Consider the following 17,785-nt stretch of genomic DNA (forward strand, 5'->3'; position numbering starts at 1 on the left):
ACAAAAAGTAGGTTATATGCCGGCCATGAATTATATTTCTCAAAAATCTACAATAAGCCAGAAGACAAGTTGACCAATCCCAACCGATCCTTACCGCCCAAGCCGTTGGATACAACACGAAAAGAATATCAAAAGCAAGCTAACCGTCACTGCAGGAGCATTGGCTCCAAAACTCCAATGCATGCAGCCATGCACAGAGACTTCTCCTCACCTCACCTCACCTGTGACCTGTCCCCACCCTTGCTCGCCACCTCACATCCTCCCCGTCCCTACCACCTTCGTCTACCTTTCGTCATCCGCGCCCAGCTCCCCGCTTATATATACCGCCTCGCTCGCCGCACCACAATCCACCGCAGTCCTCATATCACATCTCACAGCCAGCTCAAAGCGCCGTGAACCACCACGCCTCGAATCGAACCCAGACAGTCTCCCTCCCAGGCAAAATGTGTAACTCCAACGTCAAGTCCGCCGGCGTCGCCCAGATCGACGGCCGCCCGGTCCTGCAGCCGGGCGGCAACCGCGTCGCGGCGCCGGAAGGCGCCAAGCCGCTCAAGAAGTCCCTGCAGAAGTCGCTCTCGATGCCTGCTGCGTACGACAATGCCGCTGCCGCCGCCGCCATCACCTGCACGGCAGCGCCCAAGAACACCGGCGCGGCGGCCGCGACGCCTTACCTACTGCCGCCTACTTCGGCAAAGGCGGCGGGAGCCAAGGCGGCGGGCGCCAGGGCGGCGGCGTCCACGGGCGCGGACAAGAACAGGAAGCAGGCGGGCAAGAAGAGCGGCGCCGTGCTGCCGGTGGTGACGTTCGCGGCGCTGGAGGCGTTCGAGCTGGCCGGCCCCGCCGGGAGCATCGCGGCGGCGCAGCGGGAGCACGTGACGCAGGCGCAGGCGCAGCGCAAGATGCGGATCGCGCACTACGGCCGCACCGCCTCCTTCTCCCGGGTGGAGGGCAAGGTCGGGGCCACCGCCACCGCCACCGCGACAGCGCCCGCCACGCCCGCCGCTGCACCGGAGGAGAAGCGCTGCAGCTTCATCACGGCGTACTCGGACCCCGTGTACGTCGCGTACCACGACGAGGAGTGGGGCGTGCCGGTGCACGAGGACGAGTGAGTGGCCGCCATTTCCGCCCAACCACAGCACTACATCACATCACATCAAAACCGGCCGATCTTGGCAGCGATGGTTTCTCACATTTTCTTTTCTTGGCCGGTCGACAGGCTGCTGTTCGAGATGCTGACGCTGTCCGGCGTGCAGGTCGGGGCCGACTGGGCTTCCATCCTCAGGAGGAGACACATCTACAGGTTGGTTTGGAGCATGCAGAGCGATCGCCCATGCTGTTTTGTTTTGCTTGCATTTGCCGCGATGTCTGTGCTGATTTTGCGCCTGTGCCTGGTGACGAATAGGGAGGCATTCTCCGGGTTCGACGTGGACGCGGTCGCCAAGTACACGGAGAAGCAGATGGCCTCCGTGAGCGCCGGGTACGGGCTGGACTTGGGCACCATCCGAGGCGCCGTCAACAACGCCTGCCGCATGCTCGAGGTACCTACCGTCCGCCGCGCCCATTTGCCATATCTTAGATTTTTTCTGTTTGTGTTACTGCTCCCGATTGACAGTAGAGTTGACAAGGCAGTAGTATCACCAATACTGCTAAACATACAAAGAGTTACACGCAATTACACGCTTACACGCTCACTAGGATTTTTTCCATCTACTAACCAATCATAAATTTGCCCCCCTGATTTTCAGAGGGACACTTCCCCATCTATTGACCAATCAAATTAACTCTTTTTGTAAAACCTTGTAAATCGTTTGTACGTGTAGCATTACTCGTAATATCACAGTTTAAGTGAAAGCGAAGCTTAGCAGAATCCCTGACAGCTTACACCCTAGTGGTGGACAGCTCTTGTATGGGCAGCAAGTGCTATTTAAATGGCACTATACTTTGCATAAGCAAGGCAAGTGCGTCTCATAAAGCTCGATGCGATGCAACCAAAAAGAGGGATGCAACATTTGATAGCTGGAAGGAAAAGACGCTCATGCAACAGTCCACAAAATATTCTCCTCCGTGGTTGAGAAGAGTAGTGTGAGTGTTCCACACGACGTAACCGCTCGCAATTATGTTAGGCGCCTAACCACCAATCAACCACCACAGCCCTCACTAATAAGTACTACGCATGTAGGTAGATGACGCCACCTGTTTTGTCAGAAGCACACCGACCACGGAGTATTTTTAACCTGTATAATACTTGTACGTACAAACTAATACATTCTACGTACAACCTGTTAATTAAATAGAGTAGTATCTTAATTAAGCCTCATTAGGTTTAGAAGAAGAAGGAAGAAAATCTAAGGATGTTTTGGCGTGCAGGTGAGGAGGGACTTCGGGTCGTTTGGCAAGTACGTGTGGGGGTTCGTGAACCAGAAGGCGCTGTCGCCGGGGTACAAATACAGCCGGAAGATCCCGGTGAAGACGTCCAAGTCGGAGTCCATCAGCAAGGACATGGTCCGGCGGGGCTTCCGGTTCGTCGGCCCCACCGTGCTCCACTCCTTCATGCAGGCCGTCGGGCTCACCAACGACCACCTCGTCTCCTGCCCGCGCCACCGCGTCTGCTCCTCTTCTTCCTCCACCTCCTCCGTCTAAGCCGACGGCCGGCCATGCACCGGCCGCCGCACAAAAAGAGAAGAAAAAAAAAGAAGATCTCGAAGAGACAGATGACACGAGATAGCCTCACCTCAGCCCTCAACTCATGGGAGTAGTAGTATACGAAATGGGAGTGTGTGTGTGTGTATGTGTGTGTGCTCGGTCGGCACGCGTAGATTAACTGCGTGCCGCCCCTAATTAGCTTGCTTGGTAATCGCTGCCAGTTCAGTCGGTACGTGCGTGCATGTAATCGGGTGCTGCTGCCGCTGCTTGGTGTATAGTCATTTTGTGTGATTGATCTGCATAGTCCTTGCCTTGTGTGCGATGCAAGGTGGGTGCGTGCGTGCATGTGGTGTGCTAGCAGCTTTGCAATGGCTGCTGCACGCATATGATTCTCTTCCCTTTGTTCTCCCACGATAAGGATAGTGATGTAGCGAGGGCGGGCGGATCATAGGAAGGAAGGCAGGCCGTGTGGGCTACCCTGGTGCATGTGGAGGTGGGTGGCTTGGATTAAAAGCAGGCAGACAGGCCATGTGGTGGCACAGCAGGGCCCGATCCGCCACCTTTGGCGCATGTGATCCGCAGCCCTCCCTCACAGCATCTCCAACAGATGCGCTAAACTAGCGCCGTGTCCCAAAATCTCCCGTTTTAGCGCGCGCAACCGGAATAGTTGCTCCAGCGGGCGCGCGAAAATAGCGCGCGCGGCATACGTAGTCTAACGCGCGGACCGAAACGTAATCGCGCGCCGCTTATTTGCTGCGCCCGCTCCCGCGCGCTGGACTCTCGCACGCTCGCTCGCACCTCCCACCCCCTCTCCAGCGCGCCGCCGCCGCCGACCGCGCCACCCGGCGACCATTCCAGCGCTTCCCCGGCCTATCCCCGCCCCCCCCCCCCCCCGCGCGCTTTCTCCGCCCCCCCCCCTCTAGTCCCGCCGCCCCGCGCGCGTGCTGGTCCTCTAACGAACAGCGCCCGCGCGCTCGCTGCCGCTCGGCGCCCGCAAGGTGTTCGACAAAACACCTAGAATACCACATATCCCGAGTCGTATTTTCGTCGCCGGTTTAGGATGAGCACCGAGTTGTTCAGGCGAATTGCAGAGAAACTAGCGAGCCATGACCGCTTTTTTCAGCAAAGGAGGAATGCCGCCGGAGAGCTCGGGCATAGCACCTTTCAGAAGGTGACAGCCGCTTTGCGTATGTTGGCATACGGTATATCGGCTGATCTAGTTGATGATCACTTGGCTATGGGTGAGAGCTAAGCCATCATGTGTGTCAAGCGTTTCGCAGTCGGGATTGTGCAAGTGTTTGGCGAGGAGTATTTGAGATCTTCCAACGCAGAAGACGTCGCAAGGCTTTTGGCAATGAACAAAGCTCGCGGCTTTCCTGGCATGGTTGGCTCAATAGATTTCCTGTTTGTTGTATTGAACGATAAACTGTTTGTTTGAGTTGTAATAAACGAAATTGAACTATTTTTTTGTTTGTTTCGATCTTTTTGGTTTCTGTTTTCGAATGCATATATTGTTTGTGCGAGTCACGCGCGCTGCATTTTTACGCGTTGCTGGAACAGCGCGCGCGCTACATTTTAACGCGGCTGCTGGAGCCAGCGCTGCGCGCCGCGCCAAACCAGGCAATGCGCGCGCGGCATATTTATTTTTTCCGCGCGGCGCGACCGGCGCCTGTTGGAGATGCTGTGACGACCCATCCATCCAATCCGTCCATGCGCTGTGCGCGCGAATGGGAGGACCGGCACGGGACACGGACCCAGGCCACCCGCCTCCTCGCCTCTCCGGCCAGCTACTTCCATTCCGTGCGCTGTGTTTCCGTGGTTGCTTGCTTCCATCGTGAGTTTCCAACACGACTAGGACTAGTTTCCTGGTCTCACGAGCGCATCCATCCCATTCCCATCCCCGCAGGAATCTTGGCATGTGCCGCTCTTCCTTTGGTATTTGGTGCCTTGCTTCCTTCCCTGCAGTGTACACCTTTCTTGCTGCTTGTTTTATGCACGCGCTGCGGTTCTTGCATTGTTGTGTTTGTATGCACGCGTATGAATGCTGCGGCCTGCGGGTGGCGGTGGAGGGCTCGGGTTAATTGATGGTTTCATGATGGCAACAGCTTAGCTAGCCTGTGGATCAAGGTTACTCAGATTGGCATGCAAGGTGATGCCGTACTGGCATGTGGTAGGTATGTACACATACATCTACGTGACGTTACTTTCTGCCATTTAATACGACGACGGCAACGTCTCATGAACGACTTCTGAGGCGTCATTTGACGCCAAGTGCAAGTGGGTGTTATGATTCTGTCCAGGCTTGGTTTGCTCGTCGTACAGGGAGGCAATGGCCGGTTGATATGACGGCGACCTGCCGTCATCTATTTATTTGTCCACCAGTTACATGCACACGCGCCAGGTGCACTGCGTGTGGTTTTTCTTCCACGGCTCCAATCCTTTTCACTTTGCAGCTTCGTACCCCGAACGATGAAATGCAACTGCGGTTAAAACTGGCTAAAATAGTGGCTTTCGTATTTAGCCGTCCAACTTCTTTTTCTATCTCACCGTTGTCCGACTTTCATTCATTCATGACAGTGCCGTCCATTTTGACTAGTATTAACAGTGTTTATTCGGCCTTTATTAATTAAACAACCAAATTACACAAAGTCTTCCGGATACAATCGGAAGCAGAAAGGAAAACACAAGGACTCTCAGAATTCAAACTAGACTTAGCTAAAGCATGAGCTATAACATTACAGTGCCGACGAACATGCATAAAAGAGAACGAAGCCAGGGCATCACACTCCATCTTGATCTCAGCAACGATGGTGCCCACCAAAGATCTGTCACAGACTGAAGAATTTAGACGCTGAACCAAAGAGAGGCAGTCCGAGCGAAACACCACACTAGGAAGATGCTTCTCCCGAGCTAGCCTGACAGTGCTTCGAAGAGCAAGAGCTTCAGCAACCTCCGGGGATGAGATGCCAGGTAAAGGTTCAGTAGCGGCAGCCAGAAACCGGCCAGAATGATCCAGAATCACCACACCCGCCGCAGAAAAACGACGAGCAAGATCCAACGCCGCATCAGAAGACACCTGCACATAACCCTGCGGCGGCGGAGACCAAATGTAGCTAGAAGCTGTGGGCTCACGCCTGGTAGCAAGGGGAGGCTTGTAAAGATGCTGGAACACCATATCAACATAAGCTCGAGCACGTGCAGCCGTCCGCCTTGGAGCAGGAGCCTCCCGCTCATTGCGTGATGTGTTTCGGGCCTCCCATATATGCCACAAAGTCACTGTCAGGACAGTAATGTCCCGATCGGAACAACTAGAAAGGAAGTTGAAAAGCCACTGTCTTGGAGATTCAAAAGAAGATCAAAACAGTTTGATCCCAAAGCCCTCCTTGATCTCATCCCAGACAGCCCGAGCATGGGGACAGAAGAGCATCCCATGCCCCACACTTTCCGACCTACCACAGAAAAAGCAATCCGTTCTCGCCGGAACCTGACGTCGGAGCAGCTGCTCGCCCGAGGGCAAACAATCATGTGCAAACCTCCACAGAACAGTTTTCATCTTGTTTGGAGCCTTAACATTCCAAAGTTTCTTCCAGATCTTCTCCTCCGAGGGCCAAGCAGATTGTTGGCCTCTGTCGTTGCCACTTTGCCTGACCAGGAAGCGGGACGTCCTTGCCATGTTGTAGCCCGACCGGGACCGTGTACGCGCCAAACCGTGTGAACGGCCAGCGAGCGAAGTCCGCTCCTCCATCCCGGCTGATAGGAATCTGAAGAATCTCATTAGCAACAACGTCACTGAAAAAAGCTCTCACCGAATCCACATCCCAACAGGCATTCTCCGCATCGATCAGGCAGTGTACCGTCGCCGTCGCTGGGATTGGAGAGAGGGGGCGGAGGAGAGCAGGAGGCGTCGAGGGGATCCAGTGATCAGAGAGGATGCGCGTGCTTCTCCCGTCACCAATGCCCCATTGGACACCCGTTTTCAGCAGGTCACGGCCATGCAGAATCGCTCGCCAGGTCGCCGAAGAAGTATCTTCCTTTCAGAACTCGGGCACACAGAGACCTCGGATCAGTCAATAAACGCCAGCCCTGTTTCGCCAACATCGCCTGGTTGAAGAGCCCCATGTCGCGGAAGCCCATACCGCCCAAAGATTTTGGCGTCGAGAGCCAATCCCAAGAGTGCCAGTGAAGCTTTTTCTTCCCATCTTCCCGTCCCCACCACTGATCCGCCACAATCTGACGGAACCTCTCACATATGGCCACCGGCAGACGGAAGCAACTCGATATGAACGTCCTGCTTGTGCTACCAAACGAGCAATGGGAGCAAAGGTTTCACCATAGTCGATACCCTCGACTTGGGAGTAGCCTTGTGCTACCAAACGAGCCTTGTTGCGAGTGATAATCCCATGAGCATCCTGCTTGTTCTTAAATATCCACTTGGTTCCAATGACATTGTGGTTCACCGTCGGTCTTGGCACCAATCTCCACACTTTGTTGCGCTCGAAGTTGTTGAGTTCTTCATGCATGGCATTGAGCCAATCCGAATCTTCGAGCGCCTCATAGACCTTGCGGGGTTCGACACAAGAGACAAATGTGTGATGTTCACAATAGTTTGCTCATTGTCTACGAGTGATTACCCCCTTTCTTAAGCTTCCAAGCACATTCGTCATGAGATGATCCTTGGTGGAGAGCTTGGAAGCAACCTTGGCGGCACGACGCTCCAATTCCTCCTCGGGGGTGAGACGAGGAGTGGTCACTTGATCATCTTGAGCGTCGTCTTGAGCTTGTTCTTGATCTCGTGGGACTTGATCTTGAACTTGCTCGGAGGAGGGAGCTTGACCTTGGGCATCACTTGATGTTACAACACCATCTTGAGATTGATCTTGCCCTTGGTCTTGTTCTTGAGGTTGAGGGCTGTCGGTGTCAAAACCGGCGGATCTCGGGTAGGGGGTCCCGAACTATGCATCTAGGCCGGATGGTAACATGAGACAGGGGACACTTTGTTTTACCCAGGTTCGGGCCCTCTCGATGGAGGTAATACCCTACTCCTGCTTGATTAATATTGATGGTATGGGTAGTACAAGAGTAGATCTACCACGAGATCAAGGAGGCTAAACCCTAGAAGCTAGCCTATGGTATGATTGTTGTGTATGGAGTTGATTGCCTACGGACTACAACCCTCTGGTTTATATAGACACCGGATAGGGTTAGGGTTACACAGATTCGGTTACAATGGTAGGAGATCTTGAATATCCGCATGCCAAGCTTGCCTTCCACGCCAAGGAAAGTCCCATCCGTACACGGGACGAAGTCTTCAATCTTGTATCTTCATAGTCCAGGAGTCCGGCTGAAGGTATAGTCCGGCTACCTGAACACCCCCTAATCCAGGACTCCCTCAGTAGCCCCTGAACCAGGCTTCAATGACGACGAGTCCGGCGCGCAAATTGTCTTCGGCATTGCAAGGCGGATTCCTCCTCCAAGTCCTTCATAGAAGATTTGTAAACACCATGAGTAGTGTCCGGTTCTGCAAAATAAGTTTCCACATATTGCCATAGAGAGAATAATATTGACACAAATCAAATCTGCTGACGTATTCCGTAGTGCACTATCACACTACGGCCAAGTCCTTTACTCAAATCGTTTTTACTTTTCCACCTCAGCATGTTTTGCGAGGCGGTTTCCTTGGCACGTCTTGTCAAAGCAGAGATCGTGTACCCCCTTTTACGGGATTCTCATCAATACGGACGTGGGTAACCCAATCATGCCCGTTAGCATGTTTTCTCGATTAAAGGCGAGTCCCAAACGGTTACGGGGAGGGCTCCTGGTATTCAACCTCTTATAAAGAGACCAAGGCCTTACTCCTTTTCCAATCTCAAACGAGTTCGCCCGTCGCCTCGAGTTCCAACACCCTAGGCTTCAGATTCCAGGCGCTTCGGACCTTCGACAATGTCCGGTTCCGACCTTCAAGGCCGATGGATGCCCTCCTCCGTCACGGAGGAGGATGTGCTAAAGTTGAGAGAGGCTAAGTTCTTGACCGCCGAAATTCCGCATAGGTTGCCTGCTCAAGGGCAGGCTATTCCCAATCCCCAGCCCGGTGAGAGCGTAGTGTTCATGTCTCACTTCCTTCGGGGGTTAGGCTTCCCGATGGATCCTTCGTGAGGGGGCTGCTGTTCTATTACGGGCTGGAATTTCATGACTTAGCTCCGGAGTCCATCCTCCACATTTCCTCATTCATCGTTGTGTGCGAAGCATTCCTCCGCATTACTCCTCACTTCGGTTTATGGCTCAAGACTTTTGGAGTGGAGCCGAAGATGATCGAGGGACGGCACGCAGAGTGCGGAGGTGTTATCATCAGTAAGAATGCCGATGCTCCATGGCCCGAGGGCTCTTTTCAAGAGGAGCTCGGCTTGTGGCAACGAGAGTGGTTCTATATCACCGCTCCCAGGAGTGCCAAGTGGGTGGCGCCTCCTGCCTTTCGCTCGGGTCCCCCACCACGGCTAGCGTCATGGGTCAACAAAGGATTAGATTGGGGGTTATCCAAAGACGTGCCCCTGTTGCAGGGCCACATTAGGGATCTCTTAAAAGGAGACCTCAACCTGGTCAAGGTGACGCAGGTCATGTTGATTCGCCGAACATTGCCCAGCAAACATCGCTCCCTTCGTCTGTGGGAGTTTAATCAGGAGGGACCACGAGTTCTCCAGCATTATGGGCGCAACGCCCGCGGAGATGTATAGACTGTTCTTCGGATCACAAGAGATGTGTCCGGATTTAACCGAGGACGCGGGCCTAAGCTGCAATCGCCCGGATACTCAAGTAAGCAACCTTGTGTCTGGACCTTCTATCCGTATAATTGTCATAAACTTGCCCCTAAAAGAGCCGTCCTTTTAAACAGGAGTGGATAGCGAAGGCAAAGCTGATCAGGTGTCCGGCTCCCCTTCCTGAAACCAGGCCGGATCCCGTGCTGGTCAGGATGCTGGAAAAATGCCTTTGAAGGGGGAGGACAAGGAAGCTATGGCCTCCTCGAAGGAGGCTGCTCCGAAGGGAGGAACCGACAATTCCTCTCCTAAGGGGAAGAAGAGAGCCGCCTCTAACGACCCGGAGACCATGGCCTCGAAACGGGGGAGAAAATCCTCGTCAGAGGGTCCGACGCCGGGGAGTCCCTCGGCCGGACTACGCCCTCAAGGGGATCAGCCCTCCAGCGAGCCGTAAGTAGAGAGAGGTTTTCCTTTTGAGGGATGAGAGAAACCCTTGATTTAAATCTGAGAAGACTAACCGAAATTTTACCTTATAGCTCGGACCTCAGCCCTTCTCAGCAGAGCTCGTCTTTGGGGGATCTTCTTCCGGAGATGATGGAGAGTGGGACACCTCCCCCTGCCGTACCGCCTAGCGAGGTAGGCGACCCTGAGGTGTCGTCGCGGAGGGTTTCTTCGAATCCGGCAGGGGTGGAAGATAACTATGTGGCCCCCCAAGGCTCTCCGCGTCCGGCCTTCAAAAGAGGTCATAGGGCAAGTCCGGCACCATCTGGTGCTCGGCCGGAGGAACTAAAGATTCTGCTGGGGCGAGCTTCTATCTCAGAAGACCACCATGCATTGATGGGCACGGTGATTGAAAGGATTTCATCCGCAGGAAGCGGATTGCATGAGGCCGTCAAAAGTTTACTGACGGGTTTTGAGGTACGTTTGATAATGTACACTTTTGTCAGTTGCGCATAAATAAGATGCGCCCTGTGTAGATAGTAGCCCCTGAGACTCTGCGCGTTGTCAAGAAATGACAGCGCGCAGAGGATCATAATCCCAGGTCTAAAATGTCGCCATTGAATGTAGGTGGCGAGGTGTCCGGAATCAAGCCGAACTGATGATGTGGCCGACTAAAGCGGCAACTGGACGTGGCAGATGCCGACATCGCGCTTGTCAACAAGCGGCTTGATGAGGCTCAAGGTATGTAATTCTTCGGGCGGCATTAGGTAAGAGGAGCTTCATGCCAGTGTCTTACAATGTGTGTGCTTGACGCAGATGGTACGGCCGCCGTGGAGAATCTTAGGGCAGAACTTGCCCGAGCTAAGGAGCAAGCCAGAAAAAGCGATGCGGCTGCCAAGAAGGCCCTTGAAGAGCTGAGAGCCGAACAGGCTGCTCACTGCCGAAGCAAAGAAGAGATGGCCGAGATGGCCGAGAAGTTAAAGAGCGCTGCAGACCGTTGCAAACTTCTTGAGAAAGAAGACCGGGCGAGACAGACGGACTTAGAGAAGGCCGTTGCCGATGCCAAGGACGCTCGCTCTGCAATGAGAGCTGCGAAAGAGGAGCTGCGTCAGGCCGAACAGATTGCGGCTGGAAAGCCCTTTATGCTGCGGAGGAAGGTTTGTGATCCGAAGTTTGCTCCGTTGGACCGGATGTGGAGTGTGGAGGACACCTATCTGGATTTGGCAGCAAGTGCTGCTGATGCGACCGAACACTTTCGAGATCTGGAAGATCGCGAAGTGGAAAAGCTTTTCTGGTCACAGTTTCATAATCCAGAGCGTCCACTGGCAGTGGACGATCGCCTGGCTCAATGGGCCGAGCTGAATAGATTGTCCGGACTCGCCATGAAGTACGTCATGGATCATCTGTGGCCTGGGAGACCGGAGCCGAAGAATTATTTCAGCTCGGTGCAACAATTCCTTGACGCGGTGCCGCGTATAACTGCAATGAAGAGGTCAGCGTGCGTAGAGGGCGCACGGATGGCTCTTGCCCGTGTTAAGACATACTGGGCAGAGATGGAGACCACCGTTGTTGCGTCCCGAGATTCGGACAAAAGCCGAGTACCTTCCGAGCACTATTTTCAGGAAGTTCTTGAAGGCGCTCGTGTAATAGAGACGCAGTGCCCGAAAGATGCTATGTTATGATAGCATATGTAATTATAAAGTAATATTTTGATAAATTGTAGTGGCCTTTTTTATACTTGTGCCTCAAAGTATTGTAAACACCTTCTATGCGGCCGTTTTAAGATATATATGTATATATATATATGTATATATAGAATCTGAAAGATGGCAGTCGTTGGCTTCAGCCCCCACGCACATAGTGCGGGGGTGCTCGCACAAGACGCATTTTCACACTTAACCCAACGTCTTGGTCCTACAAAGGAGGTGATAGCGCAGCGGGCCACGCAACCGGACTATAATGCTTGAACACTTTCACTTAGCCTTAGGAGTTTGAAAATGAGACTCTTTAGGTAGCTCCTTGGTGGCAACTGCGCTTGTCCGAATTCGAGGCGCGTAAGTGCCTGACCGGGAAGCGGCCCTTCGTTAAAGTGGAGGAATCCGATAGATTCCGATTGGTCATCGAGTGGTTGACCAGTCTCACGCTACATCATGACAGTCAGTTTTCGGCTTTCTCTACTGAGGTGCTCGCCCTGGCCGAACCGGGGGCACAATCGTAGTAGTTCTCCTGGTGCTACCTTAGCCGATAGAGCGGAACATAAGGTAGCCGAACTCAGGAGCCGGGCAACCCAACATTTGACCAAAGACATGATTCGGAGCTGATGCATATAATGCCAAAACTCGCGACGCCGAACACTCCCTAAGGTGTTCGGTCTTTATGAATGCGGGCCAAACAACACTCTTTATTAAAAAAGCCCCTAGTGTCCAGGTACGTGCAAAAATTCTGACGTGGCCATATGCCAAGACGCCAGCCTCCTCCTTGGTTATATTAGAAAGAAAAACCAGGGGATGTGTAGCAACAAGAGACAGTAAAAAAGGTTTACGCAGGGTCTTAATCTAAAAAGAATCCTTTAGGACGGGTCCCTACTGCACGTCTGCGCCTGTGTCTCCGTTGTGCCGTATCCTGGACGGGCGCCGCACGACGTTCATCTGTAAAAGAGAGGAACTGAGTTGAAAACGGGTCGTGCCGAAAAAGTTTAAAATAAGCAAAGTATAAAGTAAGATATATAAGTTTGAGCTTTATTGTCTCTTATTGTATATGCGTGGAGCCCCTAGTGCGGGGTATATGGCTTCTAGGCCTGCATCAATGATGATTTTGCACCGAACTCGTCTATCCGCGTTCGTGGTCTTTAAATGACCTATTTTGAAGTTTTTTGGCCGGTGAGGCCATTTTGCTGTGGGGCTGTCAAAGCGGCCGCACAGTCCTCCGCTTGGGGAGGCGCACTTTAGTGCTTCCCCTTCAAAGAGATGATGCCTCGTGGACCGGGCATCTTGAGCGTAAGAGATGCATAATGCGGTATTGCGTTAAAGCGAGCGAAAGCTTCGCGTCCCAGTAGTGCTTGATAGCGACTTGAGAACGGGACGATATGGAAGGTCAGCTTTTCGCGGCGGAGGTTATCGGCAGAGCCGAATGTGACTGTGAGCCGGAGAAAACCCGTACAATGGGTGTCCGGACCAGGTATTACCCCTTGAAAGGAGGTTTTGCTGCGGTGGATTCTTGCTGGGTTTATCCCCATGTGCTGGATTGTATCCTGATATATCAGGTTTAGTCCACTGCCGCCGTCCATAAGGACATTTGAAAACTTGAGTCCGCCAATTATTGGATCGAGTATCAAGGCAGTCCAGCCTACATTCTTGATATTCCTAGAATAATCTAGCTGATCGAAGATGATCGGTTTTGACAACCAGTGGCAGGACCCTTTGGGCCGTGTGGTGCGTACCTTTACGGGCGCCGCACGTTTTGTTATGTGAAGTGAGTTCACTGTTTTTACTTCTTGTGGGAAGTTCTTTTGTTTCCTGGTGCTCTGCTTTTGGGGTTCGTCCTCGTCTTCGCTTGGTGTGTCGAGCCCCTTGTGTTCGGCATTGAGTCTGCCGGATTGTTTGAAAACCCAACAGTCTCTGTGGGTATGGTTAGCAGGCTTCCCGGGAGTACTGTGTATCTGACATATCCTGTCCAGGATTTTATTTAGGTTGGATGGATCGTCCCTGTTATCCTGGGGGGGCGATTTTTCCTGATTTTGTCGTGAGCCTTTGAATCCGGCATTGACTGCCGTGCTCTTCGGACTTTTGTCCTTAGTCCAGCGACGGTCCTTGTTGCGTCGCGGTTTTCCGTTTCCATCCCTGGTTTCGGATGTACTTGGGTTGCTGGGGCTGCACCTTGCCAGCCAGCTGTCCTCCCCTGCACAAAAGCGGGTCATGAGGCTTGTTAGTGCGGCCATTGTTCTTGGCTTTTCTTGGCCGAGGTGTCTGGCGAGCCATTCGTCTCGGACATTATGCCTGAAAGCTGCTAAGGCTTCGGCGTCCGGACAGTCGACTATCTGATTCTTTTTAGTGAGGAATCTATTCCAGAACTGCCGAGCTGATTCTCCGGGTTGTTGAGTTATGTGACTAAGATCGTCTGCATCCGGGGGACGGACATAGGTCCCTTGAAAGTTTGCTCGGAAAGCATCCTCGAGCTCTTCCCAGCTTCCAATTGTGTTTTCTGGAAGGCTTTTAAGCCAATGCCGGGCTGGCCCTTTAAGCTTAAGGGGTAGATATTTTATGGCGTGGAGATCATCTCCTCTAGCCATGTGTATGTGGAGGATATAATCCTCGATCCAGACTCCAGGGTCTGTTGTTCCATCATATGCCTCTATGTTTACGGGTTTGAATCCCTCTGGGAATTCATAGTCCAGGACCTCATCGGTGAAACATAGGGGGTGTGCGGCGCCCCTGTATTTGGGTGTGCCGGATTCTGATGATGGCTTCATAGCATTGCTTACGAGAGCTTGCTTTCTTGGCCTATAAATGGACCTGACTGGGCCATGATGCGAATCCTTAAGTGGGTCGCATGCCGATTTAGGTGCGGCGTCGCTTGCCGCTTTATGGGGTCGTCTATCCGACCGTGTGGCTTTTTCATTTTTTGAATGCGAGGGCTCTAGGGCCTCTTCGTCGAATTCAGGCAGTAGCTTTCTTTTCTGATAGCTTTTAGTGCGGCGACTATCGCCGTACTTATCTGTGTATTGATTACTTTGCTCCATCTAATCCGGAGTGCGTCTTCCGCTGTTTTTAGCTTCCGCTTCTGCTTCTTTAGGCTGCGTGCAGTTGCAACGAGCCTCTCGTGGAGATTCTTCTGCTCCATATGTCTATTCGGTGTGAGGTCGTCCGTAATGCCGTTTTCGCCGGAGGAGGGATGTTCGGTTTCTCTATCCGTGTTTCCTTGTTCGGACGGTTGCTCTAAGGCCTGCTCGTCGTCTACCGGCTCGTCCTGCTCTATGGCTGGGTTTTTGTCGAGGCGGGGCTTGGGTCGGCGTTTACGCCGACGCTTTGATTGCTTTTCGGGGGGTCGATCTCCCGTCCCATCCCCTTTTTCCTCGTTGTCGCTTCCTTTAGGGGTATCCACCATGTACACATCGTGGGATGAGGTGGCTGTCCAATGCCCTATGGGCGTTGGTTCGTCGGTATCTCCTGCATCGTCATCCATGCTGTCGATGTCTCCGGAGTTGCAGTTGAGCACGTCGTTTAAATTGTCGACAGTGGCTACCAAGTGGGTGGTGGGTGGGCTTTGAATTTCTTCATCATCCGTATCCCATCCTCGCTGACCGTAATCCGGCCAGGGCTCTCCTGATAAAGAGAGAGACTTTAGAGAATTCAGGATGTCGCCGAAGGGCGAGTGCTGAAAGATGTCCGCGGCAGTGAACTCCATTATTGGCGCCCAATCGGGTTCGATCGGCAGGGACGCGAGGGATTCGGAGTTCGGAGAGGAATCCGGCTCCTTGGAGTCACGGGCCGCGCAGAGTGCGGGGTTGGCGTTTGGCTTGATCGTCTATGAGATTACAGCCCCCGAGGTGACGTCCAACCGCTCACCCTCGATTGGCGCAGCCGGCTCCAAATTAAGGGTCAGAGCCGGTGCGTTTGCGGCCTCCAGGGTACTGTCCGGCGGCAGAGCTAGATCATGCCCCACGAGACAGTGCAGCGCGCTTGGCTGTGGCTCGGATCCGTCGAAAATCGAATCTCCGCAGATGTCTGCCGTGTAGTTTAGGCTTCCAAACCTGACTTGATGGCCAGGGGCGTAACTTTCGATCTGCTCCAAGTGACCAAGTGAATTGGCCCGCAGCGCGAAGCCGCCGAAGACGAAGATCTGTCCGGGGAGAAAAATCTCACCCTAGACCGCATCATTGTTGATGATCAAAGGAGCCATCGGGCCTAAAGGCGACGACACAGAGGAACTCTCAATGAAAGCACCAATGTCGGTGTCAAAACCGGCGGATCTCGGGTAGGGGGTCCCGAACTGTGCGTCTAGGCCGGATGGTAACAGGAGACAGGGGACACTTTGTTTTACCCAGGTTCAGGCCCTCTCGATGGAGGTAATACCCTACTCCTGCTTGATTAATATTGATGATATGGGTAGTACAAGAGTAGATCTACCACGAGATCAAGGAGGCTAAACCCTAGAAGCTAGCCTATGGTATGATTGTTGTGTATGGAGTTGATTGCCTACGGACTACAACCCTCCGGTTTATATAGACACCGGATAGGGATAGGGTTACATAGAGTCGGTTACAATGGTACGAGATCTTGAGTATCCGCATCGCCAAGCTTGCCTTCCACGCCAAGGAAAGTCCCATCCGGACACGGGACGAAGTCTTCAATCTTGTATCTTCGTAGTCCAGGAGTCCGGCTGAAGGTATAGTCCGGCTACCCGAACACCCCCTAATTCAGGACTCCCTCAAGGGCCCTCACTTTGTTCTTCGGAAGTGTGTGGGTCTTGGGTTGGTGAAGGTTCCACTTGAGTAGAACATTGTCCTTCTCCTTCGGCCACAAGGGGTTCCTCAATGGGTAGGATATGACCAATACCCATTCTTCTTATGGCTTGGGGAATAATTTCATCACCTACATCACAAGTACCACTTTGCTCCACTTGGGAGCCGTTATTCTCATCAAACTCCACGTTACACGTTTCCTCAATAAGTCCCGTGGACTTATTGAGAACTCGGTAAGCATGAGAGTTTGTAGCATAACCAAAAAATATGCCCTCATATGCTCTAGCCTCAAATTTAGACAAACGAACACCTTTCTTGAGAATGAAGCACTTACACCCGAACACTCGGAAGTACTTGAGGTTGGGCTTGTTACCGGTGAGCATCTCATATGGAGTCTTGTTCAAGCCCTTGCAGAGGTAGAGCCGATTAGATGTGGCACGCGGTGTTGATGGCTTCGGCCCAAAAGTTGTAGGGAGACTTGAACTCCGCCATCATGGTCCTTGCCGCATCCATCAACGTCCGGTTCTTCCTCTCTGCTACACCATTTTGTTGAGGGGTATAAGGTGCGGAATATTGATGCTTGATTCCCTCATCACTCAAAAACTCATCCAAGGTGTAGTTTTTGAACTCGGAGCCGTTGTCACTTCTTATTGTCAAAATCTTTGCATTGTGTTGTCGTTGAGCTTCATTTGTAAAGTCGATGATGGTTTGTTGGGTCTCGCTCTTCCTCTTGAAGAAATATACCCAAGTTTATCTTGAATAGTCATCCACAATCACCAAGCAATACTTTCTACCCCCAAGACTATCAAAGGATGGAGGTCCAAAGAGATCCAAGTGAAGGAGCTCCAAAGGCCTCTTCGAGTAGATGATAGTCGTGGGAGGGTGAGCCTTCTCGTGTAGCTTTCCTTCGATGCAAGCACTGCAAGCACGATCTTTGGCAAAACTAACATTTGTTAGTCCACGGACATGGTCCCCCTTGAGAAGACTTTGCAAAGATCTCATATTGACGTGGGCTAAACGGCGATGCCAAAGCCATCCCACGTCAACTTTAGCCATTAGGCATGTCGTGGTCTTAGTGGGTCGCTTCGAAAAGTTAATCACATAGAGACCGTTCTCGACATGCCCAACAAAGGCTACTTTAAGAGTCTTGCTCCACAAGAGGGCCACGGGATCAATATCAAAGAAAGTGGTAAAGCCCATGAGTGCTAGTTGATGAACGAAAAGTAAATTGTATGCAAGGGACTCAACAAGCATGACCTTCTCGATCGTAAGATCATGAGAAATGACAACTTTGTCGAGTCCCAATACCTTAGAAGATGAGGCATCACCCCACTCAACATTGGTGGGCATGGATGGAATCTTTTGCACGTCCACCACCAAGTCCTTGCTTCCGGTCATATGATTAGTAGCTCACTATCGAGCAACCATGATCCCCCACCGGAAGCAAACACCTACAAGAGATCAATACTTGGTTTTAGGTACCCATTTTGTA

At 52.5% G+C, this 17,785-nt stretch overlaps 1 protein-coding gene across 1 annotated transcript; it reads left to right on the top strand.

The window, feature by feature from the left end:
- The first annotated feature begins 329 nt into the window (after nucleotides 1-329).
- LOC123062307 (uncharacterized) lies at nucleotides 330-2,946 on the top strand. Its single transcript, XM_044485763.1, has 4 exons — nucleotides 330-1,105; nucleotides 1,217-1,300; nucleotides 1,403-1,538; nucleotides 2,368-2,946. The coding sequence occupies exons 1-4, from the start codon at nucleotides 444-446 to the stop codon at nucleotides 2,638-2,640; spliced, it is 1,155 nt and encodes a 384-aa protein (XP_044341698.1). The 5' UTR covers nucleotides 330-443; the 3' UTR covers nucleotides 2,641-2,946.
- The last annotated feature ends 14,839 nt before the right edge of the window (nucleotides 2,947-17,785 follow it).

The sequence above is a fragment of the Triticum aestivum genome, chromosome 3A (assembly GCF_018294505.1).
Source record: "Triticum aestivum cultivar Chinese Spring chromosome 3A, IWGSC CS RefSeq v2.1, whole genome shotgun sequence".
In the NCBI taxonomy this organism is placed as follows: Eukaryota; Viridiplantae; Streptophyta; class Magnoliopsida; order Poales; family Poaceae; genus Triticum; species Triticum aestivum.

What these genes read in the sequence shown, in the direction of transcription:
- LOC123062307 (XM_044485763.1), top strand. Translation starts at nt 444, where the DNA reads ATGTGTAACTCCAACGTCAAGTCCGCCGGCGTCGCCCAGATCGACGGC. An exon ending in GTGCCGGTGCACGAGGACGA is followed by an intron (nt 1,106 to 1,216) that starts GTGAGTGGCCGC and finishes GCCGGTCGACAG; the next exon opens with GCTGCTGTTCGAGATGCTGA. An exon ending in AGGAGGAGACACATCTACAG is followed by an intron (nt 1,301 to 1,402) that starts GTTGGTTTGGAG and finishes GGTGACGAATAG; the next exon opens with GGAGGCATTCTCCGGGTTCG.